Here is a 27732-nt window from a genome sequence, read left to right on the forward strand (position 1 = left end):
TGGAGCATAACCCGTTAGATTTGTTGACTGTACTTCACTGGTTTTACTGCGATGACTACTAGTATGTGTCCAAAATCGATATCAGAAGTGATCTGTTTATTATTACGATCGTAATAAATGTTTTAATAAATTGCATTGACTATATTTTTTAAAAGATTTTTCTCTTTCAGTTCCTTCGTCATCGGTTAGATGTGTTGTGTACGGTGACTGCTACTTAGTTCTTAACTGTGAAGATGGCCTGGTACGTGTGTTGGACGCTTCCCGAAAACGTACATTCCCCATCCACACTTGCAAAAATTTAGATCGTTAAGCACCGATTTCAGTGCTATTCATTTCAGTTGAGTAAAGGTAATACATTTAAAGAGTCTTTTCACCAGATATAAATATAAGTAAGTTCCCTTTTCTTTCTAGGTTCTTTTCGGATTAAGCAACGGTGCTGTGACACTGTTTCGATTTCCAAATTTGTATGATCTGATTCACCTTTCCCATAAATGTGCCTAGTACGATCTGTTTGCTACGTGTTGTTAAAGGTATTTTAAGGTTTTGTGGACCCTTTCCTGTTTCGTCCCAGTCGATGGCATATAAGTTGAAATTTGAAATTTGAAAAGGAGATATATTATAAGTAAATTATTATTTTTTTTTCGTAAAACGCTGTTATTTAACATTTTGGATCGTAATTTCATTGTGAAATGACTACCTTAACAATTTAATTAAAGAATGCATTGCATAAGAATTGATTTTATTTGCCTTTTTTATTATTATTAAAATAAAAAAAAACGTTAGGGCACACTTAAACTTGTTTTATTTTCATGGTCAGTACCAGTAGTGTTCGTCTTGACTTCCTTTAGTCTTCGAAGATCTGCGCTTTCCTAAGCTGCTGTACCGAAGTTCCTTAATACCATGCTGATTCTACGTTTCACAGCATGATTATACCCTCAGTTTGACACTTAGTCCATACACCTTTACAGTTTATCCATGGCTTCCTTACATAAAATTTTTTCTTTACGTACTTTTTTATAATTTTTTTTTGCAGATATTACATATTAATACGAAAATGGTTGTCAAAGAAGAGATTAACAGTAGAAAATTATTGTTAAAATTCAAAATTTGCATTGAGGTTTTGGTTTTGTAATTACATCTGGGCAAGAAGTAGCTATGGTTTGAAATTAAACTGGCTTAGTTTAGTTTGTTATTCTGCTGGTACACTAGCTTTAAAAGATCAAAATTTCCATTTGACTCGTTTTAACGCTGCACTCGTTTCTACTCGCCAGTTACTAATTTAATAGTTCTCATTTCTTCGTTTGAGATGGCCATAGTCAAGTTTTTGCCACTACATGAATATAACCTATGCTTGCTTGTAGGTTTTTTGAATCCTGGTGAAGAAAGAAAAAGTAGACTTCCATTATTTTTTAGACCTATTCTATTGACAAATAGGTCAACTTCGACTTGGCTTTCTTTTGAGTACTTTTTTCTGTATTTAGCATTTATTTAAAAAGCCAAGTTGAATCGTTCAATATTACCGCCTTGGCATCTGGAGTCTTTAAGTCGGCATATCTTTGGCCAAATGCCAATAATGACGATGGTTTGCCTGATAATAAAAGTCGCCTGTGCAGTGTAGCCGGAATCATAGATCAACTTAAAGATCTGTTATCCTGATGGCGAGCATTTATGTCTTTATTATTAGTTTAAGTTTTTCTTTACAACATTTCAATAGTTTGAAATTTAGGGCACTCTTTTATGGCCATGAACCAAATTTGAGAGGTTAAAGGAAATTCGCTTAAAAAACATGCCTTTCACTTGTCATGAATGCCCAAAACAATGGTTGGCTGATTTTCCAGTTCAGGTAGAAAACATTCAATTAAGTCTCCTTGTTTATATTTAATAGAACACTGTTTTAGATGACTGGGTTATTCATGAAAAAAAATATCTATTCTTGTAGGGCATGTTTATTCCGGCACAATATGGAAAGGTGTTCTTATTATTGGATCTTTTAAATTGCAAAGTCCAGCCCATGCCAATCAGTGAGGGAAAATAGAGAAGTTCTGTAAGATAACTGTAAAACAGTTGTTGGTCGGCAACAGAACAATCTGAAAGCTGCCATGTTTTAGAATTGGGCTAATAAAGTTATCCTAAACCACAAGTTTATTTTTAAACAGCTTCCTGGACATTCTGATTTATATGTTGAAGAGTTGGTCACCAAAATATATTACCAGAGCTGCTCAGCCTTCTTTGTCAGCAGAAAAAACAGCACGAATAACGACATCAGAGCAGTGTCGGCCACTACGACGGCCAAATTCGTCGACCAGTATGATTCAATTGATTCAAATATTATACACCACAGTCAGAGTATTTTGATTTAGTCGCTCGTTTTCTATTGCCGATGATCAAACGATTGCTACTATTACGAGATGAATTCTATCTCTTGAATTTTGATAGCCGGCGATATCAACAAAACGGCAGACTTGGAGAAGAGATTGCCAAGTGTTGGCTCTTTCGTCGTCGTCAGACGGGAGGATTCCCTGTCGGACTAGTATGGGCATGCGTGTCAAGATCACCAGGACATCAGTGTTTTTTTTGTGAGTAAACTCGTAGCGTGATTCGTCTTTGGTGAATAAAGGAGAAGCAAGAAGATTGAAGACGAAGGCTTTATGGACAATGATCTTTAACCTCCTTAAAAGGCATTTGATTTTTGTTTAACTCAGATGAACACACGTCGTCGTATGTGTGGATGAAAAACTTATATATGTAAGTATCGCTGCGATGGAGTAAACAAACGAAATAAAAATGAAGGACTGGATGAGAACGAAAATATTTTATATCAGTTGTTTTTGGATGCAAGTATAAAATATCCTTTTCGTTTCTAGCTTTATCGAAAAAAAATGGGGCAGTTGACAGAATGATTTGCCGGGAAATCTTAGACTACAAATAACAAACAATTTGATTATGAAAACGGTCAATCAAGTAGGCAAACAATATATTCTTAATTTTTTTTGTGACGATTTTGGATTTAGAAAAGGTAACTCTGCTTCGGTCGGTGATATAGCTTTCATGCGTGGCTGGACGATCCACTTCATCCGTAAGACGTTCCAGCACGCATCCAGCTAAAAGAAGTAAGCGCTGTACATTGGAAATTTTCAATTGCATTTCAATTCACGCGCAACACCGTCTATTGGGCTTGTTTCTCAATAAAAATTTGATATTATGAATTTTCCACAAAAATGGGTTTTCGCATTTTTGTGTGATTCATTTCGAGCAAAGTATCGAATTATGTTCCCATTAGCCTAATTTACTAGTACCTATTCTAACGTTAAATAAATTGCAGCAGTTCAATCCTTCATGGTTCTGGAGTGGGGCCACAAAAAGAATATTTGTCAAAAAAAAAAGAAAATAAGCTAAAAAGGGTGCAAAAAGGCCACAAGAACGCCAGCTGTTTTGGCCGGAATGGTTGTAAAGTCTTGCGCAAGTGATTTGGATGGACTCCTAAACCTAGGTAATTTTCTCTAATTTCACAATATAATATCATAATATAAATAAATTAAACATTTGTTTTTGGCAATAAAAATCGCAAATTTGTACATGCCGTCTTTGTATGCTACTTTCCGTGATTTTAAAAATTTTTTTCAACTTCATTGAAAAAGCGTACAAGTACGTATCTTCCATAAAAATCCGACCACCCTTTTCTAAAAGAAATGCCGCCTATCGTTTCGCGGAGGAACTAAGTTCCCAAACAGTGGAGAAACCAGACAGTAAGTTTTCCGCGGTTTTTCGAAGATTTTCTAGGGCTGAATTGTCATAGTTACGAGACAGCCCTTAAGGTATCAAACTCAGCCTTTTTGAGAAGAGGTTAGGTAACGTTGCCGCAAGTAATCGAAAACAATTTTCAACTAGACTGCCCTTTTCTCTCAAACATGACGAAAAGAAGGTGGGGTGGTTGCTATAGCAACTTAGCACCATAACACGTCTTTGATTTATTCGCGCTCGTTAGTTGGATTGTTTTTTAACATTAAAGGGAATAGGCTGACATAAATATTATAAAGTCTCAATATTTCGTCAGAATTTTTTGAAAAATGAATGCTGGTGAAAAAGGTGTGGTCGTCGTATTATGTTTTTCAGGACACATTCAATCAACCTGTGTGGCAATTTAGCTGCAACAGATATTATCTGTCTAATTAATTTTTTCAGTTACTATAACTTTATAAATTGCCGCTTGATTATTAAAATTTGTCAGTTGCCATAGCAACCGGCCCTTCCTCATTTTCAGTCGGGTTGAGCGAAAAGGGAATTCTCATTGAAATTTTGTGTCGATGGCTTGCGGCAACGAGACCCAACCTCTCCTTAGTATAGGCAATGAGATTAAGAGTTAAATGCCTTAAAGGCTGTCTCGTTGCCATGACAATTAAGCATTTGAAAATCAATAAAAAAACTACCCCCCACCCTAACTGTCTGGTTATGGAGTTAGATGGAAGAGTTATGGAATTCTTCTACGTGGTTGTTTGTTTTGCGCATTTGCATAAATATAGACGAGTTTTTTAGTCCAAATAGAGCTATTAACCCAGGTGTTTTCTACATAAATGCAAAAGGATAAAAGATCAGAATCCTCTTCCATCTCAATTTGCTCTTTAATTTTATAGAAACACTTTCTGATTTTCACAGCAGGGAGCAAATTTAAAGATAATAGTTGACGGCAGCATGTCTTAACACGAGAATCAGTTCGATAAGAAGGCCCTAATCTAAGTTCTTACAAATGTTTAAACTTAGCTTGTCGATATGAAAAGCACATACCATAAGCTTGACATTATGCATTGAGGCATTATGCTTTTAAAACCTTGCCATACAGCCGCTTCAAAGTCAATGACAAATTCTTCAACCGCAGAAAATTGTTGCCCTTCGACCATCAGTAAATCCAAAATGTGTATGAACATAACTCGATAATCGCAAGCCCTTTTTCGTGCCATAAGAAGAAAAACAAGGGGGACTTGGGTATCTAAATTGTCATGTCAAATGAATGCATGGATAGAATAAACTTAATACCAATAAGGTGATGGCGTAATGCCAAGTAGCGCCGTACCATCTTTTTGCATTGCGGAACAACTCTCGTTGAAGATCTGTTGCGAATATCAGATAGCTTGCGTAAGTACACTGAGTCTCCACCACGACATCACCACGATAGAATCCCGGTACGATGAATTCACTGTAGGTTTCTATTCTGTAGGCGGACTCTTGCAGCTATGAAAATGTCTCTCTTCTACAAAGTCTTTGAAGAAGAAGCTCTGACATTGGAAAACAACTCAACCACATCAACACTCTCTTCGACGTTTGGATCGATTTTCAGTGTTGATGGGTTTATCTTTAAGGAATCTATAGAGAAAGGGCCGATAACAAAGCATTGCCACTCGTTGAAACATCGTGTTTTCAGAGCATCAGCTCAGAATTTCTCATTTTGATGAAGAAGGTATTCAAATCTCCTATGGTCATGGACGTCTTGTGCATTCCCGGCGTCCAGTGTTCTCTTGAGTGCCTTGCAGACCTATGATGTTTAGTCACAATTTGTGAACCAATTTGAATTGTGTAAGGTGAAATTTTTCTTTTTTTCTTTAAAATGTCTCGTGACGTGGCTCGTGTCGTGGCCCGAAGTTTGGAGGAAGAACTACACAACTTTCGAACAATCAAGTCTGGTGATGATTTGCAGAAGCGTGAACTCCAAGATCAGTTGGAAGCCGAGCAATATTTCTCGACAATATACGCAAGTGACCAAGCTGCGCGAGGTGGCACACAAAAAGCCCAAGCAATTTGGCGAATAAAAGGACAAACGATTAAGTATTGCTCTATTTATTATGTGGCATCATCGATTCTGTCAAAAAATGGAATTACATTTTCTTCCAATTCTTTGTGGCATTCCATCTACACAATTAAAAAATTGAAAGAAAAATCATATTTAGGAAAACAGTAAATTTTAATTCTTATAATATTTTGGACTTGTGGTGTAGTCTCCAGGACAACACATCACGTAAGCAATCCAGTCTTCTTTGTGGTACAGCACGGCGAAGATGTCCAATAGATACGCTAGTGGCGTTTCATTTTCATTTTCATTTTCAGAAGTACAGCAACAGATGCCTTTGTGCATGGTTCGACATGTGCACTGCCATTCCCAGCAAATTCCGCAACAATTCTCAATGAAATATTGAATCCAACATAATTGTGTGTATCTCTAAACAAATAGTTAAAATAGAGAAAAACCTGATTAAGAAACTTTTAAGCGTGATGATAGATTAAAAAAGTAATTGCATTTTTTTATTGATGACAAACTCTCTTAGGCGAACGAAAATGTCACAAACAGCTATTTCTCTGAAATTCCTTGTAATTAATCTGACTAACATAACCGGATCAAATGTTAGGATACGGACTGGGCAGAAAAACAAAAAATTTCCACTAAAAGAGTTTTTTTGGTTTCCAGTGTATATACATTTTCAGCAAATATTTTGTTTAAAAAAAATATTCGTTTCCAAACCGCAAGCCTTGTTTTGACAAACTAAGCCTTTAGGTTGGGTAAAGAATTCCTTTTTTAACGACCATCGACGAATTTAGCTACATTAAATCTAGTAGTGCTGTTTTGTACGATATGATCAACTTTCCTACGATATGAACTCAACTTCAACTTTCGATATGAACTGACTGGGCAGTGCCAGCAGAGACCAATCCATGGGCACTTCTGCTGACCAGCGTCATCCAACAGTATCAGATCACTACCACTGCCCCCTCCTTCTTCTTCATCCACTTCCTCCTCGTCACCAAAAATATCGCAAAACACGTCCGCTGCTTCCTCTTCTATTGATAATTGTCCCCTGAACAATGGACACAACTTTGATGAGCCTCTTCTAATAGAAGACAACCAAAAAATTGTCGAAACTTTACAGAAAGTGAACATAAATCACGATAGAAGCATATCACCTTTCCCAGTGCAAATGCAAACAAACAAACATATATCGGCCATGACCAGAGGTAATTTTAGCTCATCATCTTTTCGTGCTATATAAGTGGAGATGCAACAGAGCCAATCACCACTCCAAACCAGACGAAAGAGTCAAGGGTCTTCTTGATCAAACGAGTACCACGCCGGAAGAAATCTACTCCCACACTCCAGCATCCACACACGATCATCAATCCAGTTTTTTAAAAAGGTTTTCATGCCAACGCCAACTCTAATTTTGCTCCTGGAAGTACGTCTAGCTCATCATTATTTCCTGCAGAGTTATCGTTCAATTGATGGCCATTAATCCTGCTCCAGTCCCGGATTACCTCCTTGGGCCACCACGATAAGCAATCCTCCCCCTGATGTAGCCGTATGTGGAAAGGGATCAAAGCCGGTCGCCAATCAGAAGGATAAGATGGACCAGGAAGAGTCGAGGGTTTCCTTTATTAAACCACTTCTTCCATCAGTACTATAACAAAAGTAATATTCACCCACACTTCTGCATCCGCAATACTCAATCGAAAACCAGTTTTTGATAATGGATTACATACAAACGCCAACTCTAATCCTGCTCCAGCGTATCTTCTCAGGCCACCATGTTAAGCATTCTTCCTCCAAATGTAGCCGTAAGTGGAGATGGATCAGAGCCGTAGCCCCTCCAAATTAGCCGGAAGAGTCAAGGGTCTTCATGGTCAAACGAGTACCACACCGAAATAAAACTACTCCCACAATTCTGCAACCTCCGTATTCGATCGAAAACGCAGTTTTTTTAAAAAAAGTTCGCAAACTTAATCTATATATTTTTTTTACTTTGCTTTTCTATAACGATTTATAATAGAAGTGATATGTGTTTCGATTCAGCCTATAAAGCAAAACTTATTGGTGCAAAATAAGCCTGAAAATATATTGCTCGTGTGGTCACTTAAAGTAACATAAAAACATACTTATGTGACGTTTAAGTCTTAAACGTCACATAAGTATGTTTTTTATTTTTTCGGGGATGCTTTGTTAAACATTAAAAGTAATTTAAATTTTACGTTGTTGGATGTCAAATTCTTTTGTGATGTATAAGACAAAAGTTTCGCAACTAAATGTTTAATGTGATTACACTAAAAAGTGCTCGCAAGGGCTCAAGAAAACAACAAATCAACAAGCATCAAACTACGCAGCAAAAAAATAAACAAGCAAGTTGCAATGCAGTAACATTGAAAAAGCTAATGTTGACCGACTTGCCCAAATCTAAAGGGATCATGCTGTCCAAAGTGTAGTGTTGCAATTGTGTCCCAATAACAACTTATAATAATTTCTGAATTTGAATGAAATATTTAACTATATTTAAAAATTGATTTACACATTAACAGGCAAATTCTTTGGCTAGAAAAGAATAATCTATTACGAATTAAAATAACCTGCTACCGATGATGAAGATAAAAATTTCTACACATCCATACAGAAACATGCATCTTGTTCAGTAATTGATAATGTTAAATAACGTAATGCTATTATTCCCTGCATTATTGTCTTTGTTTCTTGTAGCATGTTTCCGATATATTGGCTTTTGATGATCATGCCCAGAGTCCACTTTTTGGCTCTTGCCATGTTCACCTTTGTTAGAAAGAAGACAAATTCAATTTAAAAAAACTACGTTATCTAGAAGTGGTAGTGACGATAAATATTTACGTGATGAAGTTAAAATGTTGCTTATGGTTATTAAAGCCAACAGTTACCTGATCCGTTGGATTTGTCGAAGGAAACATTTGAGGCGGCACGGAAAGAACTTTATGCTGTAAAAGTTTCTGAAAAACTTCAACTTAAAAAGCAAGTTGCCAATCTGGAACAAGAGGTAACGCTTATGCACTGTAACATGTTTATCATTAAAAATTGATTTCCCAGATTACTGGCATTCCGGGTGCTGCCGTGTTGTTTCACTGTGTGACAAACCGAAGGTAGATGATCTTTTGGCGCTTTTCCAGCGCTTAGTGACGCTGCTCTAGAGTAAAGGCTTCCTCTAGGAGTTTTTTCCACTTCCAGAAAGACAACCTTACGCCGGACGGGCAATGGCTTGTTTCAGTGTCTCCGTGTCCTACCGCTGCTTGAACGGGACAAACTTTTTCCTTAGCAAAGCCTTGGGTGCAGGGATTTGGAGTAAGTTGAAGAAGGCTGCTCGAAAAGAAGTTCGAGGAGCCTCCAGCACATTCGCTTATTCTTTTTAGTTGTCATGGTTTGAACATAGTCCTTATATTCGGCTCGGGAAATTTGAGGGTTTGGGTCGGTGGGTTAATGTAATTGCGTTCGGGCGTGTTCACGATGACTGTGTGTTTCTGCGGCACTAGAGAAGAGAAGAATAGGTCAAATTCGTCACGGGGAACTGGTTCGAAGTACCATGCACGTATTTTGGCACACATAAATTTTACTTTTGACGAATTGTGAATATCAATCCAAAAAGGCTGCAGGCAAAATTTCAGCAAATAATTCCAAATTTTGAAATTGAAAACCTGTATTTGATCGTGCGACAGAGTCCTCTTTCAATGTAATACCATAAGTTCTGGTAACGTCAAGTGCAACTGGCTTCCAACCGTGGACAACCCTGATAATGTTACAATACCAAAAAGTGTTAACACAGCGATTTTCAATAATTTGTTAATTTCTTTAAAACTAACCGTCTTAGAAACGTCGTTTTTTCTCCTTCACAACGATGTTGATCCTTCCCCTAGGTCCTTCCAACACACACCAACGTATTTTTCAAAAACATGTTGCAAATCTCTTTTGTCAGAAGTGCTGCAAGTTTTTATTTTAACACGGTGAACGACACATTGATCAGTGGTAAGATGGAAGATGTCCTGATTATAATTGCCATATACTTTGGCGTTGAGAGCAGTGCTTAGTAGTGCATTTCAGTGCTACACAGAAAAATCAAAATAATGCATTGTGAAGTATGATGGGAGAGCAGATAATTCAATTGAGTTATTGAGGAACTCTTAACGATTCTTTAGGGAAAGAAGACATGCCATGTTGGCTTTTCGATATTAATCACATACCTTATGAAGCTTTTGCAGCATCTAAACGTATTATACGTATATTTGTATGATTATATACATATATTTACATGAAAAAACAAAATATGTTTAAAACGTCCAACGTAAAGTATCCTACGACAAATTTGAAGAGAAAAATTCCATTTTTGTTAGGCATTTTAGGGGTTGAATGGAATTTTTCTGTTCAAATCTTTTTGTAGGATACTGTACTTTAAAAAAAGCTGCATTCGTAATTAGAAGAAAGAGTCAGAGAGAATTTTAATCCTGTTATAGTGTTCAGCACAATTTTAATTGCCTCATCAAGCTCAATTTTGTGACGATGTTAAATTGACCAACGCCTCTTTAATTAACCGTTTGTAATGGTATCCAACATTTAGAGACGATTTGTTACGGTTTAATTCAAAATTTCCGTGATCATCGAAATATATTCAGTGTAGCGCTTACCCGGGAACAAGTAAGCAAACATATTTAAAATCAAAATTTTTAAACATTCTAATTGAATGTCTGCCTGATTAGAACCGGCGCTGCTGCGAAACACACAATCAAATACCGATCCCAAAATACAAACTCAGTCATTCTCTTTTGAAGAAGAAATAAATGCCGTTCTTTTCCACTTCTATGTTCCCATTCTCGCCTGTATCAATCTTTTCATTAAAATCTGGAAAGCTGACATAGTAACGTCCATTAATTCGATCTGTGGAAAATGCAAAAGATTCACACCATGGATGAGCAATTGGGAAGGAAATATCTAAAGTTCGTTAGCGTAAACATGAACATAGAGAGATTACATAGGAATGCATGGTTGAGGGTTTAACGGGGATATTGGTTCTTGGTAAAGCAACCGTCTTTGAATAGAAAACTTTGTTTTAATGTTTTAACGAAGAGTTTAGCATAAGCCCTTCTTGAACCTTCGATCGCAATCCACAAGAGAAAGCAAAAAAAAACCTTATTAATCTGATTGTTGAAATTCGAAAAAAGCAACCTTTCAATCCTTACTTAATTCTATATCATATATCCTAAACTGGACGAGCTAATTTACGAACCGGGTGGGCAAGTAAACGTGTCTGAGATGACCTTGCAGAAGAGAAGTGTCTTGAATTTGGTCTCACTGCCAAACTATACGGTGGTTATAATAAAAACACCTCTGATCTTATCTCAAATCTTAGTGTCGTTCACCGTCTCCAAATCAAAACGTATTACGACACAGCTTCAACTCGTCTAAAGTACATGAATGCTTTCAATAAGATATTGGGAAACCCACACTCAACTAAACAAAGCCAGAAGATCTAATGTACGACGCCCTTATTCTTAACAACCAGACCACATAATGTCCTCATAATGTCCTCATAACATCTAGAGAACCTTGGAACCGGAGTAGACCTGGCCATGGGAATAACTTCTACGCTTGACCTCACGATAGTCTCCTTGAAAATGGCAACATTGGCCACAATCCGAATCCCATCCCAATCTAGGCTATCCCATATCGACCACACAAGACAACCAGCAACCTGGATTTTAATAGGAAAAATCAAAAATTTAAACGACTGGAACCAATGCTTCCATAGCACTTTATAAGATCTGATACAGAAGAAAATTCAAATATTATGATATTCCACCATGTTTCATGGCCTGAAATTTTAATCAGAATTTTAGATTTCAAATTACAACATTTAAAAAAGAGAAACTTTATTAGCAAACAAGGTATCAAAATAAAAGTCTTAGAACGACGCGTAACCCAGCAAAGTTGATAAAATCCATCTCGGTCAAACAATAATTAAAAATTTTTTTAAACAAAAGAAACTGATTTTCCAATGTCAGACGTAAGTAATTGATTGTATCACCCCTTGATAAACCACTTTAATCAGTAACCAACCGATTATATACCCCTTGATAAGTCTATGCAATCGCTATTTACAACACTTACTCCAGAAATTTAGTATTACATCGCCACTTGGTTAGACACTTTAATCGCTAACACCAGACATTAATAGCGGTTGCAATCGCTATAAAGCCCATTGATTTAAGAAATAGTTATGTAATATATTTGTGGAATGCAGACATTATCCACTGTTACTGTCTTTTTCGAAAGAGCAAGAAACAAACTGCTTGGTAACATACTCTCATAGACATAAGACGGTGTTAGGATTCTCTATACGGATAAGTTAAGCAGCTTCCTTCATCAACATACGTTTGTAGGTCGATTAAAAAAATGCGCAAAGAGAAGACAAATTTTAAAAATATGAAAATATTGACCAGAAACTAAAAAATAAAAGGGACGATAGGGCCAAAATCTTAAATCAAACTGTAAAAGCCAAATTAATTGATCAATTCATTCTGCTGTGATGAGCTATTAGCCCAAAGAGATGATTTTGAGGTAACTATACACGTGTAGAAACATGCAACCCTCTTTGAAATTTCTATTACTTGTACCGGAGTGAAGGTCTAATATTAAACTGTCTTCATGAAACAAGTGGATGCATAAAATATTTTTTTAATCAATATGTGTATTCTGGAGTTTCTGGAGAAGAACCATGCAAACGTCTGTTTCTACTAACAGTAAAAACGAAAATCCATGCATGAACCATCTCGGAGAGCCACTCATTGCAAGTGCCCCGCGTAAAGGGCTTTTTGAATTCATCAAACAAGATGATGTGGAATCAACAGAGAGGTGACTTGGATTTTTTCGAACGATGAGATAAATGCGGGCCACAGTCATTCCATCCCAATTGAAAGCAAAATGGATTAAATGTAAAAAGATGGCATCACAACTTTATTGAGCATGGACCCATCGATCACCCGAAGAAAAATCAGCAGCGGATATGGAATAAGCTATAGCCCACTCAGCGTTTAAAATGCCGCTGGAAAAAACAACACTCTAAAAAACTACGCATACCGAAACAAGGTAAAAGATCTGGAATCTCCTTGCAACAACAGACTTCTTCTTTAAAATTTCGAGAAATATGTGTCGAGCAAAGTGGATGAAGTGGACACGGCAAAAAATGTATTGACGTGGATAGAAATCAACAAGTTCTTAATAATATACTTGAATAAGGCTTTGCACGCCTTATTCAAAGTGAATTTGATATCTAATATGCGTTCATTCTTGACGATTTTTAAGTGAATTTTTTGTTGCTTTTAGGTTTAAAGCTTGTGATTTTGAATGGATGAAGATTTTGCAGTCTTGGCTACTCCTCACATTATAAGCTTGGTGGAAGACGCCATATTTATTGAAGTCGACGTTACCTTTTCTGGAAAGAAGGCTTTTCCGTATCTGCTTAACATGGTCACTTCCAATCTGCATACAAACGAGCACCAAGTTGCAGCTCGGATTATAATGACAAAGGTTACAATGGCTGCCAAAAATCCGCCATCCAGAAGGCGCTACGTCTGATGACCAACATTCATATAGAGTTAAATTTTAGTACGCATGTAAAAGCGTGTTAAATAGATTTTAGCCTTGCACAACGAGTAGGCCTTGCGGCCACCCATGCTCAAAATGCTGGCGAAGAACGGTGTGAGGAGGTGTGAGTTTCACTACATGCGAAACCTAAAAAAAGTGGCGATAAATGTGAATTCACCTTCGGATAAAAATTTCTTGCCATACTTACTAAGATTTCCCACCCACTCCCAAATTCAAAATTGCAACCAGAAACCCAACTTGCTTTTGATATCCTTTATTACAACAGGAAGTTGCCTGAACAAAAGTGGCCATACGTTTTCCTGATTCAGAATAGACAGAAAAACATAGCACTAAAACCTTTGCAGCTGTGAACTAAAAAAAAGAAATTGACAAAATGGTTTCATTCTTCAAATTCACCAAACCCACGGACGCGAAGAAGGCGAAAGAGGGATCCGCCTGCTACGGCAGTTCAAAGCCTCGACCTGTTCTGGTTCCTTCTAGTGGTGGAGGCTACGTTGGTGGCGGATCAAATCAGCAACAAAAAGGATCTTTAGGATATGGAAGCCAGTCAACTGCTCTAATCCAAATTCCAGCGGCTCAATCAGGTGGTAATTACGGTGGGTCACAATCTTGTTCTGCCTCTTTCCCGTCTTTCGGGAAGGGGGGGTTCTCTGTAGAGGTTCCAAAATCCAAACTGCAAATGTTAAGTTCTATTTGTAATGCGGATGGAGGGATTAATTATTTAATTTTTCAAGATGTTCTCAAAGATGGTTGCATTAAGAACATGATGAAAGCATTAAGAAGTTTTCCTGTTATTGATTATATTGCAATCTCAAATGAAATAAAGAAATTGCGCGAGATTTAATATTTTGGTTGATGAGACCACAGAAAGATATGAAGGAAGAATTTAAAAAATATGATATGGAAAGGAAGTTAAAAAATTACATATTTCCATTCTTAAAAAATATATGGAGGGTTAGACAGATTATCTATCCTCCCTCTAAAAAACCCTCTCAGCTCAGCCCAGCCAAAAGAGGTAGGAGACTTCACTTTTCTTGGTGGGTCTCCCTGCCGTCTCCTCAGCCCTCTAGCGTTTTTTATACGACAAAATATGTAACGACATCTAGGGTCGTGACTGAATAAAATTTAAAGGGTATGGGAGAGTGGAGTTGATTTGGACGCGTGATGTGACTTAAGTTGATTTTTGAAACGTTAACGTTATCCCTTAAGTTAACGGAGCTTTACTTTTTGGTTTTAAGTTAACGCGTTAATTTGTATCGTCTGTTTTATGAAAATTTTCAGGAAGAAAAAAAGAGGAAGAAAAAAGGAGTGGATGAGTACGCTTGTATACTTACCTCCAATATACTTTATTTTCACCATCTTCTTAATCTGACTAACCAGATTCTCTGCCCAGATATCCACTCTTTCAACTTTGGTCGACTAGAAATGGGCAACCACCATACCTATTACTAGAAATAGGTGGTTGCCACTTATCCCGTCACCAAAACCACTCCAACATCCTTTTCGTTTATTCCCAATATTCGTTTGCTCAAAATTTATCATTAAAAATCCATTTCATTTCAATAATTTTTCCACATCATCACTCAAATTGGTTTAAAATCAAATCAGTTTATTATGTTCCAGCTGTTCCTTTGAACCGACAATTTGTTTCCGCACATCAAATCTAAAAAAAAATTTATTAACTGAAGAAATCTTCTTTGTCATTAAAATTTTTCTTACTGATTATCGATGATTGGTTCATGAACCAAAAGCTTTCAAGAACCAAAGCACGTTGATAAACACTTTTTTCATCTTGGGTATTTTTAATCAAAAGTCTGAGATGAAAAAATTTGAGAGTTGATGCCGGCCATTGAAGAGTTGGATAATGCTGCCGAAGTTGCTGTTGGCAAAGCTGTTTTCCGAAGCGTACAGGGACACTAGTAAACACAAAAAATATATAAAAAACAGGATAAATCCGGAATTAAAGCACACTAAAAAAAGGACAAAAGAAATAGAAAGCGTTGAAAAAAGATAACTCCCATGAGCCAGTATTTGCAACTACCCCTGTGCAGGAAATTTACGCTGGACATGTTCAAATTCTGTAAGTACCAGCCCGTGCAGCTCTAGGCTGGACCGATAATGAGCTGACATGCATTGATTCACAGCAACGTTTCGTTGGGGTCCTTGAGGTAGGGTTCGAAAGTTGCTCTTAACTTTGGCAAGTTCCTTGACATAAAAACAAAGAAATAAACAGAATGCTGAAACAAATTATAATCAAGAATCCAACGAAAAATATAAACCTTTTTACATAACCTTTTGTACTTAATGTAAAAGTGACAAAAAACAAAAACAAAAACAAGATAAAATATCTTGTTTAGAAAGCTACCCTACCAATTTGTGTTGTCTGAGGGAAACAGGGTGGTTTTTTATGTGGGAAGAGCCAAATCCTAAAGTAACAAAAAATCATCACGAAAGCAAAAAAAAACTTGATAGAAGAATCGGTAAAAGTATCCGTTAATTATTTGAATCTGTATCAGCTCTTATTGTATCCGTATCAGCTAACAATCAGAATCCGAGTCAGCTATACCCGTATTTTTATCAGAATCCGTGTCCACAGTTATATATCCGTATAAATATAATGTTTTAATACATTCTAAGTGTCTTTCTGACATTAAAGGTGCTGTAGTATCATCGTATCTTTATTCCCACTCAAGGAACTTTACTCCTGACATGATGACTGAAATTGTTTCCAGATCGCTCTGCAATGAGACTCTTGGAACCCTAACCATAAAATATGGATTTCAAAGATGTCTCAAGAGTAATTTGTCAACATGAGTGTGGACAAATATTGCTTGAAAATGGAGTAGTTCCTCCTTACAAATTATTTGAGGAACTTCCAAGTTCATAATTGGTTGGGGTAATCCGGCAAAAGTCTACTTATGTTATATTTACACATGAACTACATTGGATTGGCGGTGATTTAGGACTAAACCAAATAGGACTAGTAGAAATAGGACTACGATTTAGGACTAAGTAGAAATAGGACTGGTCGAAATAGGACTACATTTTGCAACTCAATAGTGCCAGTCCTATTTCTCCTTACGAGCAGTCCTATTTCTACCATCCACTAGTCCTATTTCTACCTGTCCTATTTCAACAGACAAAAGATCTGGCATCCTTGTCGGATTTGCCAAAAGACGAATGAACCGTAGATCCGGCACCGTTCATATACTATTCAGCCAATTAAACTATGTTAGTAATAGTCCAGTTCGTTTTTCATTTGTAACTTGTATATTTCAAAACTTTTTTAATTTTTTTTTTAATAAAAAGGTTGAATACAATCATGTTAATAAAGCCCATTTGTTAGAAATATCAATTTGATATGCAATTTAAGGTTTATTCGGAAATAAGATATTGTGTTAAAAGTTTCGATTTTTACGGGACTGACGCGCAGCCCAAGCCGGCCAGAAGGGGGGTCGGACGGGGGGGATTGCACGTACCCATGGGAGAGGGGTAAGAGAAGGGGGGTTTACCTGGGCCATACCATACGGAACCATCTTTTCCCTATTGCTAAAACGTCAACGGTGATATATGGTTAGCAATCCGTTCTATCATACCAATTGATTGAGGATCGAAGTTCGATTCTCGGTCAAGGCGAGATAAATGAAAATTTAATTTTGAAAATTTTAAATCACAACAGCTTCAGGTACTGTAATATCAATCGATCACATATTGCATTATATAAATCAATATCTATGGTAATGAATAGCAAATATAATAGAAAAAAAACTCAAATTGACGAAACTAAAATGGAGTCTACTACTCCTGCAAAAGGCTCCAATGGCGTCGAAGCTGCAGCAGGTACATCGTCAAAAAACATTTGGATTTCTTCCAGTGAGAGACTAAGTTGGTTCGACATATTTCCTTGGAGTATTTGCCGTAACTAATCTTGTTACAATTCCGCTTTCCATAAGTAAACTATTTTTGATTTAGAAAACTGCCGTTATGTGTGTGATTGTTGCGTGATTGCGTGGTTGCTGGAAGCTTTTGGACGATTTTTATTTTTCAAAAATTCGAAACTCAAATTGATTAACAATACACCATTGCTGATTTGAGAGGAAGGAAATAAATTGTTCAAATGGTAATTTGCTATTCATTACCATAGATATTGATTTATATAATGCAATTTGTGATCGATTGATATTACAGTACCTGAGGCTGTTGTAATTTAAAATTTTCAAAATTAAATTTTTATTTATCTCGCCTTGACTGAGAATCAAACCTCGATCCTCAGTCCGTTGGCATGATAGAACGGATTGCTAACCATATATCACCGTTGAAGTTTTAGCAATAGGGAAAAGATGGTGCCGTATGGTATGGCCCAGGTAAACCCCCCTTCTCTTACCCCTCTCCCATGGGTACGTGCAATCCCCCCCGTCCGACCCCCCTTCTGGCCGGCTTGGGCTGCGCGTCAGTCCCGTAAAAATCGAAACTTTTAACACAATATCTTATTTCCGAATAAACCTTAAATTGCATATCAAATTGATATTTCTAACAAATGGGCTTTATTAACATGATTGTATTCAACCTTTTTATTAAAAAAAAAGTTAAAAAAGTTTTGAAATATACAAGTTACAAATGAAAAACGAACTGGACTATTACTAACATAGTTTAATTGGCTGAATAGTATATGAACGGTGCCGGATTTACGATTCATTCGTCTTTTAGCAAATCCGACAAGGATGCCAGATCTTTTATCTGTTGAAATAGGATAGGTTGAAATAGGACTAGTGGATGGTAGAAATAGGACTGCTCGTAAGGAGAAATAGGACTGGCAATAATGAGTTGCAAAATGTAGTCCTATTTCGACCAGTCCTAATTTGACTAGTCCTAAAACGTAGTCCTATTTCTACCAGTCCTATTTCGTTTCAGTCCTATTTCACCGACTACCCTACATTGGTACTCATTGACCAACCAACTAAACTATATTTTTTTTCTGGTTATTCTACTAGCAATGTCTGACAATAGAATCGACGACTAGTAATAACAACGAAAAAAAATGGCCTTGTGGCTTGTTGTCCAAAAGAATTGGGATATTTATTTGAATCGTTGACCGGAGCCGTTCTATTTGATTCTGGAGAATCAATTGTTGTTTTGTTGAAAGTTTTTTTTACCCTTTCCTGAAAGATGTAAAATTATAATTTATTTCTTATAAAATTCTAAGCTTATTTTTCTTTACTCTTTTCTTACTTTTACATGCAATCTGCAAGAACCCGAGATCGCTCTCTCAAAAACTGAACGACAAATTCCCGGTTGCCCCCCGTTTTGACACTATTTTTGGCACTTCAATTTCCGCATTTTTGGCATCAAATTTAACCATTTTGGCACCAATTTTGCCATTTTTTACATTAATTATTTGCAAAATATTTCAATAAAAACATTTTTTTTGCTATGTTGTCTAAAGCAACAGTGCTACAATTAGAATTCAAGAGTTCTTTGATATATTTGTCCATCAAAAGGTGAAAATCAGCGTTTTGGTATTCTTCACGGGTGTTTTTGAAAGGTTGTAAGGCTATGTTGCACTGAATGTTGATCTGGTCATTATAGGATCCTGAATTAAATAACGCTTTAACTACTGAAGTGAATTCTTGGAATGTGACAGATCATTCATTCTCTGCAAGAAGATGGAATGCAGTTGTTCATGATTTATAAAATTTGTGTTGGCGCATGCTTTCAGTAAAGCTCTTATTAGCAAAAGATCTTCTTCTTGTGTACTGTAGGGGTCGGGCTTTGGTCGATAACATTAAAATGAGAATGCGCTCGACACTTGAGTTCCTCGTTCGTTAACCTGTAAGTGCTTTTCGATCATGTTGTGTAGTATAGCTTTCTGCGCTTTGGTTTCTGGTAAGGTCACAGTAATCTTCCCGACCATGATGATGACACCTGAAATATAGGCCTATTTCAATTTCTTCTCATAAATATGTCTTCGGAAAAAATTCCTGGATAGTCTCCAAATAACTGCACAGAAATCTTAGCGAAAATATCAGGCTATCAAAGGTCAGCACTGTATCTTCCTTCTTCAATTGCGATTCAAGCCATTTGCGATCCTGAAATAATTTTTCCATCTCGCCTACGATCGCCAACACTAAGTCTAGGTGTTTCAACGGAGCGCAATTGGCTAGATGTTCGAGAAGTAGTTCAAAGAAGAAAAGGATGATGGCATAAACCCTGGCATAATGAAGTTCTCGTGTGTCCCAATTCTTGAGAACAAATGTATCTACCCTAGTGGCACACGATGGCCTGTGGATGTCCACCCTTGGTTTTGTGTTGATCCCAATAGATGACATCTGGATGTATTGTGGACGTCTTAATTACCGTTCCATACCAAGTCACTGAGATGTCTTACAGACGAATTTTTCTATTTACCAGAGACGTCTTATAAATAACCCCACGACGTCTTAAAAATAACCCCGGGACTCGTTTTATGAGGTAATTGTTGCCCTAAAATTTACTTATCGAACTAGAATATCCCCTCCTCTTTCCTACATGCATATATTAAAATAAAAATTTAGTTTTATTCGAGTTCGACTATTGTGTGTATTGCTGATAAACGGTACAAAAACAGAGACATAAATACAATAAATTAAAGTAAGGTTTCTCAGTTTTTGAACAATAAATTCGTCACACATAAAATAGTCGAATGTTGATTTCCACTAATTACTTCTAGTAGTTATTACTTTCAACATTATCGTAACTGTGATCCAAGGGATGACGTGCACCGGCTGCAACATCAGCAGCATGTGCAACCATAGCTGCTTCCTCTTTCTCAGCTCTGGCTGCAGTTTGCTTGACGCGCGCTGGGGCGTGTCGGAGAAAATCCTTGGAGCCCTTCTCCATTTCAAACTTTGAAGCTTGTGGGAATCGCCGGTTGACAGCAACTAAAATTTAAATGCATCATTATTAAGGCTTCAGATTAAAAAATAAACTATTAAACAGAGTAGTATTAATTACGGTGAATTAGTTTTTGGCTTTCTGAATTGCCAAATTTTCCTTTTGCTACACCTTCCCGAGCTAATCCGTTCCAGTTCAAATCTCCAGCCATAGAATTAGTGAATAGTGCACCCATGCAACGAGTCATCATATTAGCAGCAGTTTTCCCATGAATAAAATTGAAGTAAGCCAGCTGTAAATTACAAACGGAAAAGTTAAAGATTATTGTTGTAAATGAAGTACAAAGTTATTACCAGTTTGTCTCGAACTTTGTTCTCTACACCTGGAGTAAATGCTAAAGTCCTGTTGAGTCTCTGGAATTGCATGTAGTCGTTGATCGGCAATCATTCTGGCATTTGGTCAATTGTTGCATCAGCTGATGACGCTTGTTGGTTCAGAATTAATACGTCAATTTGAGTTTGTTGCTTTGTTAACATGTTTATCAGCACTGATTGAAACTGATCCCCTCGATTTGAAGATGGCCGTTGGAGCAAGGAGCTAACCTGAACCGGGGAAGGAACACTGACAGTAAGTGGAGCGGTAGGACCGAATACCGGTTGTGTAACAGAGGGATTTCTATTAGCAGTAGGATTTCTACTAGTAGCGGGATTGTGGCTGGGACGCATCAATGGAGGGCACTCGTTAGCTGTAAGCTTAGACCTTTTGTGACGCACAGGATTCGCGGAAGGATTAGCAACATGGCACAATTTGTCATGCAACGGCATGCCAGCGAAGAGAGAAGATTGGGTTTGTTGCGGCTGTGTTTTGTCCACATTCTTTCTGGTTGCTGGAATGTGAAAAAAGGACAAATATTAATTAAGAGAACTGAAATTAAAACAATAAAATTTAGACCTCTACTACTAGTTGATTCCAATGATCCATTAATAACCCCAGTAAGAGCCTCTATAAAGACGGGGAGAGCCCGGAAATGATAGATGGAGCAGAGGGCATTGGAATATTAGGTAACTGCAGATAGTGTCTGGCAGAATAACTTCGATTGATTCTACTAGCTGCTGATTTTGAAGCAGCTTCTGCTTCTTCATCAGATTCCGATGCACTAGATGACTCATTTGAGCTTAGAGTTGGTGAGTATCTTTCTGTTGGTCTTCTGGCTCTTTTCAAGGGAATTTTTCCTGTTTCTTCGGCAGCTGATTGTTCACTCAATTCCACATTTCTTGAGTTGAAAAATAGTTCGGCATTTTCTAAGGTTTCTGTAAGGAAGGATAAATAAACTATCAGTAAATTTTAAGCGAATAAGATTGACTTACACAATTGTGTGTTTTGATTTCTAACTTACCAAAGGACTTGCGAACTTTACAGAAATAACGAATCCAAATTGATGATGGCTTTGTGTTCAAACGCAGCAGCTTTTGAAGCTTTACATGTGATGTAACCTTCATGGAAGTCGGTGGCCAAAGGCATGCAAACCCATCATCTAACAACCAGAGATCATGAACAATACAGACTTCTTTCGTAGAGCCTGCTATCCATAAGTCAGCTATGTGAAATGAATTGTATACTCCGGCCATACTAGCTATCTAGGAAAAGAAATTAGCGTTATAACGACAATGCGTGGCAGTACATGTATGGACTACATAAATATGGGGATTGAAAAACTAAAACCATTCAATAATAATAAACAACAATAGTTACCGTTATTAGCTAAGTAGTGCTGCTTTAACACTTTAAAATAACTGATCAAGAGGATAAGAGACGATTGAACGTTGAACACGTTAGTGTAAGAGATTGTAAGACGCGTCAAAATGAAAGAAGCTTCGACTGCATAGATCGGAAGTGGTACGTATGTTGCCAGTTCCCGGTTCATATAGCGCCTTCATTACATGTTAAATTAAATCATAATATTGTAATGAATGGTATTGTTAAATAGAATATAAATTTTATTAAAACCTCATACACAGTCAAAAACTTTACGCAATGAACGATGTTATTTATTTTACTATATTTTACCTAAAGCGTAATAATATTTATCAACCGGCAACGGTGCATCTTAAAGACGCGATCTCATTCTTTTCATTGTCAAATGGCTACCATTTTTTCTAACGCTCGTAAATAACTTACAGCTATTTTTGTGGTTAACTTTTAGCAACATCATCATTATTATTGATATTCTTTCAGCCGTAAGTGGAATTTTTATTAATGATCGCTTATAGTTTAATTTTATGCCATTACATTACGCCATTACAGATAATGAAGCAGCACACATGTTTATCGTGTGTTTGGTAGCTCTAACAACGTGCTTTCTCAAGAGATATTGCTCTCGTCTTGACTTCAAGATTGTTTCATCTTTATGTTGTGTTGGATATATCTCCCAACTGCTGCTAGTGCTTTCTCATCGAGTTCTTGCTCTCTTGATTTCAAGTTTGGTTAATGCTGGTAAACCTTTTCCCTATTTTATCGATAAATTTTTGTCCATTACTATATTTTCAGCTTCTCTAAATTGTCTTAATTTATGTTTTAATAGAATCCAAAACTTCACGTTGCTTTCTTGAATGACATGTAAACAACTCATGTGAACAACCTAACATATGCTGCTGTCAACAGTCAGTGATTTATCGCTGTAAGGATTTTCTCTATTGCATGATGCTTTAGCGCTGGTAAACTTAATCCCTATTTCATAATTTATTTTTGCTATGAATTATTTACAGTTTCTATAATTGTATTTTCTGACTAAATAGATGCTCGGTCTTGTGTTGGATATATCTCCCAACTGCTGCTAGTGCTTTCTCATCGAGTTCTTGCTCTCTTGATTTCAAGATTGGTTAATGCTGGTAAACCTTTTCCCTATTTTATCGATAAATTTTTGTCCATTACTATACTTTCAGCTTCTCTAAATTGTCTTAATTTATGTTTTAATAGAATCCAAAACTTCACGTTGCTTTCTTAAATCACATGTAAACAACTCATGTGAACAACCTAACATATGCTGCTGTCAACAGCCAGTGATTTTCTCTGATGCATGATTCTTTAGCGCTGGTAAACTTAATCCCTATTTCACAATTTATTTTTGCTATGAATTAATTACAGTTTCTATAATTGTATTTTCAGATTAAATAGACGCTCGGCAATCAGCAATGAGAAGAAAACAGAGAACCATTGCCAGTGAGAGACAACTGCGCAACAGAATCAGGGAAGATGCCGCTCACCTTGAAGCGGAAGGAGCACTAATTCACGGCTCAATAACACCACCTCTTCAACCGACACCGTTAGTCGAGAGTGAAGAAGAAGAACTTGGCGCATCATTTCACGATTCACCGCCACCTCCTCACGATTTTGCTGACTCATTTCTTCAAGAAACAGTCGATCTTCACCTTCTCACAGACTGCGATTCCCAATATGATAGTAGTCAAGATTCATACGACTCCTACGAATATGGAAGTGATCCCGAAGGTGAACCTGAAGGAGAAGACCGTAGAGAAGATTGGGATTTTGGAGAATGGGAAGACGAATATTGATTACCACGTTGCATCTTTGTTGTTGTCTAATAATTGTATACTATGAATTTCATTTTTCATTAAATAAACCTTTCTTTTCATTTACATCTTATTGTTTTGTTTACTGTATATTAGTTTTCCCTACGATAGTACATACTAAGTATTAACATTAAAATTCTGAGTGCGACGAGTTTCTTGTTTTATTATCTATCAGCGCATTAGTTAATAATAAATTATATATGCATAATATACGTCGGGTGGATAAACTAAAAGACAAAAAAGGGATATCTATTGGATATCGATGATAGACATCCAATAGCTATCTGCTGTTGATCCAAAATTTTCAAAATGGATGGGGATATGGCTCGGATGTACAGACGTGCCATGGACGTCCAAGAGAGGAAATGTGCCACTAGGGTAGATTGTTGGTAACAAATCGATTTGGATAGATATATAGATTGGATAGATCGCATATCCGATTTCTTTAGAATACGTCGACTGGTGAAGAATGCTTGCGTTCTCCGCAGTGCTTTCGCTGTTGCCTTGACAATGCCCGAAGATCTTAAGCCTTCTCGATTTCTCTTTTATTCCTTAAAACTAGTCTTTCGAAAAAAAAATGAAAGAATACTGCGCGACTTCGGCAGGGCAAGCCTTCTTACGGGAAATCACAATTTCATGGCCATCCTCAAACAAGACAATCCGTATTTCCGGGTGTTAGCATTTACATGTAAAATACGGGCAGCGCCAACCAACTGGAGTACATAAATCTGTTTCTCCCTGTCGGTGTCAATAGGGTGATTCACAAACTTTTCAGTTGCATGAAGCTTAAAAAATGGATATCGACCGACGAGATAATCAATCATATCCTCTTGGGTAGACACAACAGCTGTACAACATAAATGCACAACACAAAACAAGGGTTTTTTTCTATGAAAATAAAATAATAAATTCCTCTATTTAACGGAAGTTTTTCAGACCAAGTTACTATTAGGACATAAGATACTATGGAATGATTTTTCAAGAAAACGTTTGTTACAATTTTTCATCCAATATTCTTCTATTACACCAAAGTTTTCTCAGGTCCGATTGCATTCCAGTAATTCAAACGGGGGGAGGATTGAAGCAAGAAAAAAAGAAAAATTTAACGTTTTTTCTAAAAATATAATTTTTATTCCGCACTTCCGCACCGGGAAAATTCCTGTCATATACAAAAACGACTTCAACAAGATCAAGGAATCTTTTCCTCAAACCCCAAAAATCGATTGGTGACGCTTCTGGACATGATCTTCATCCACATATTATTGGAAATCCACAGGAAAACCAGCAGGAAGGCGATGAAGGGAAGTTACCTGAAGTTCGTGATTGATCTGAAAGAACTGAAAAAGAATGGAAAAGAAGAACTGTTCAGTCTCAATTAGTTAGTTTAAGAAGAGATTTCTCGAGAAGCAATGTTTGAAAATCGAATACTTTTAGACAGCAATTTACGGACATGGCAAAATAAACTGTTAATGCACAAGCAGCATTCCACATTTAAAATAAATAGGCGATGAAAACCAAAAATTAATTTTTGTAGCTTTTTTGTCTGAATTTCAAGAAAAATATATTTTTGAAAAAAAATAATTTATTATTCAAAGAACCAATGAATAATCTTAAAAATCAACAGGACGAAATTCAAGCACTGTAATGTATTCACATGCATATTCACTCCGCGCATTGATTCATCCCTCTTCATCGATTTTCCTTTCCGCAACCTCAGTTTTCTTTCCAGTACCAATCTGCAATTAATTATCTAAAACAACCCTGTCTCCACTGAGTCAATCCCTTTACTCACCCCTAGCATCATCCGTACAGATTCTTTTGTTTTTGTTTCAATCCTTTTGAGATACTTTTTCCTTTGTTTCAATAAAATTCACGACCTTAATCACGAGCAAGACCACCGTAATCTAGACGATTATAGATCACACAGAGACACAGCTAGTATATAATCAACCAGCTAGGGCAACAAATCAAGACCTCTACGAGTCAAGAAAATCTACAATGAGGTTGCTTGTCGTACTAGTTTCAATATATGCTGTGTCTCAATAAACTGCTTCATCCTTAAGATGAATCTTCTCATTCATCTAGTAAATTCTTTAGTGGACCAAGCACAAAGTGCCTGAAAATTACTACACGAAGTCAAACGAATGAGAAATATTCATTTAGTCACTTAAAGCGTCAAAATTTCCGGGGTTATTTTTTTAATTTTAAAATGGTTGATTTTTTATGGATCTTTCAGGTGAATTATTCCAAATTAATTACTGGAATAATTCCTTCTTGAATCACATCCTGACATGTGAGAACATCAATTCCTCACACAGGAAGGTATTTTTTACCTTGGGGGAGGGGGGTCTAAGTTATAGAAGTTCAATACTTGATTTTTGCCTACGCGACTAAATCACACATTATTTTTTGTCAGTTATTAGCTCATTCATTAAAACTCCATCTAAAAACTCTTTGATCGATGAAGATGATAATTTAAAAGAGATTTAAATGGTATATTTTTAATCAGAGATATATTGAATGAACATTCAACAGTAACCACACCAATAAAAAAAAAGTGTGACTATGACAACAACTATTAGTCAAACTATTACCTTTGCACAAAAGACGTGCTTGCCACCAAATCAATTCAATTTCGAAAAATGATACCAATAAAGTACAAGATACCTATTAGAACAATTAGGGGTTTTTGAGAAATTTATGGAGAATTAGACAAGCAAAGTTCCTTGAGTTCTGTCATAATAACGCGACACTAAGGTAAAATTTCGTCATAAAAAAACAACACGCGTTGAAATTCGTACAACTTTACAGTTTGATGTTTCGTACGATTATTTAGGATGAAAAACCGTACAAAGAAGAAGGCTGTTTGAAGAATTTAAGCTTGATTTCATAACTCATGAAATCACAACAACAAATGAAGAATATTTTTTCAAAGAAGCATTACTTTGTCGTCACGGAAAATGTTTGTGGATCATTGGATGTTTCAGAGGATGACAAAAATATATCAATAGATTAAATATTACCTACTCTTACTGTTTTTAGAAAGAAGTTTAGAAAGAAGACGTATCTTAGGGATGGCACTTCACTCATCCTAAATAGTCAATGGATGCCATTTTTAAAATAAATTTTTATTTCTATAATTGAAATCATTTTGTCATATTCTAAATGTTTTTATATTTTCCATGATTTGAAAAAAAAATGTTTTCTGACAACGAACTTACGGCAAGATACGATATCTGATCCCATGTTTAAGCTCCAGTGGTCAGTGAATGCTTAATAAAAATATAATAATAATGTATTTCATATTTAACAAGCGCTTTTACTAATAATATGAACAAAGGCAACACACGACAGATATGAATCTTTGGGGTGGAACTATAGTGTGCTAACATTGTAGCCGATCTCACAGAAAAAGGATGAGTTCCAGATTACTGGACCAGCATGTGAGAATGAGGTTTACGGTTAACCTCATTCTTGTTATAAAAAGCTCAGGGAATGAAGATATTCAACGAGGAGAACTGGGTGGCTTATACCACGTGACAAGAGAAGTCAGATAGCATGGTGCAATTTCATTTAGGTAATGAAACATAAGCAGTTATATCTCAAAATCTATGCTGCGGTGATGGACAGAAAGCTAATGGAGAGATTTAATATAAGGAACATTGTGTACTTGAACCTTTTGAAGCACACCTAACTTGGATTTAAGACAAAAAACAAGAATAGAGTTGTTGCAGTTGAGGGTAGAGAGAACAAATGCGTGGAGAAATTGAGCCAAGTTGGGTTTCGATAGGGAACTTTTCATTTAAGATCCCGGCTGAGGTGAAATAGAACCTTCTTAAAAATTGC

The 27732-nt window shown here is 36.5% G+C and overlaps 1 protein-coding gene and 2 long non-coding RNA genes across 3 annotated transcripts; 1 reads left to right on the top strand and 2 right to left on the bottom strand.

Annotated features, from left to right (window-relative positions):
* Window positions 1–19984: 19984 nt before the first annotated feature.
* LOC124209878 lies at window positions 19985–20756 on the bottom strand. Its single transcript, XM_046608110.1, has 3 exons — window positions 20650–20756; window positions 20417–20588; window positions 19985–20343 (listed from the first exon to the last, which is right to left on the bottom strand). Exons 1-3 carry the CDS (start codon window positions 20719–20721, stop codon window positions 20129–20131), a joined length of 459 nt encoding a protein of 152 aa, XP_046464066.1. The 5' UTR covers window positions 20722–20756; the 3' UTR covers window positions 19985–20128.
* LOC124209879 lies at window positions 20753–21800 on the bottom strand. The gene is made up of 4 exons (XR_006881094.1): window positions 21693–21800; window positions 21248–21606; window positions 21056–21182; window positions 20753–20898 (listed from the first exon to the last, which is right to left on the bottom strand). It is a non-coding gene; the product is annotated as an uncharacterized LOC124209879 (long non-coding RNA).
* Window positions 21801–22857: 1057 nt separating this feature from the next.
* LOC124209880 lies at window positions 22858–23512 on the top strand. Its single transcript, XR_006881095.1, has 4 exons — window positions 22858–23010; window positions 23092–23184; window positions 23273–23389; window positions 23462–23512. It is a non-coding gene; the product is annotated as an uncharacterized LOC124209880 (long non-coding RNA).
* Window positions 23513–27732: the final 4220 nt, after the last annotated feature.

This window comes from Daphnia pulex, chromosome 12 (genome assembly GCF_021134715.1).
Source record: "Daphnia pulex isolate KAP4 chromosome 12, ASM2113471v1".
NCBI classification, from domain to species: domain Eukaryota; kingdom Metazoa; phylum Arthropoda; class Branchiopoda; order Diplostraca; family Daphniidae; genus Daphnia; species Daphnia pulex.

What these genes read in the sequence shown, in the direction of transcription:
- LOC124209878 (XM_046608110.1), bottom strand. Translation starts at nt 20,721, where the DNA reads ATGCAATTCCAGAGACTCAACAGGACTTTAGCATTTACTCCAGGTGTA. An exon ending in ACAAAGTTCGAGACAAACTG is followed by an intron (nt 20,589 to 20,649) that starts GTAATAACTTTG and finishes TGTAATTTACAG; the next exon opens with CTGGCTTACTTCAATTTTAT. An exon ending in AAGCCAAAAACTAATTCACC is followed by an intron (nt 20,344 to 20,416) that starts GTAATTAATACT and finishes TTTAAATTTTAG; the next exon opens with TTGCTGTCAACCGGCGATTC.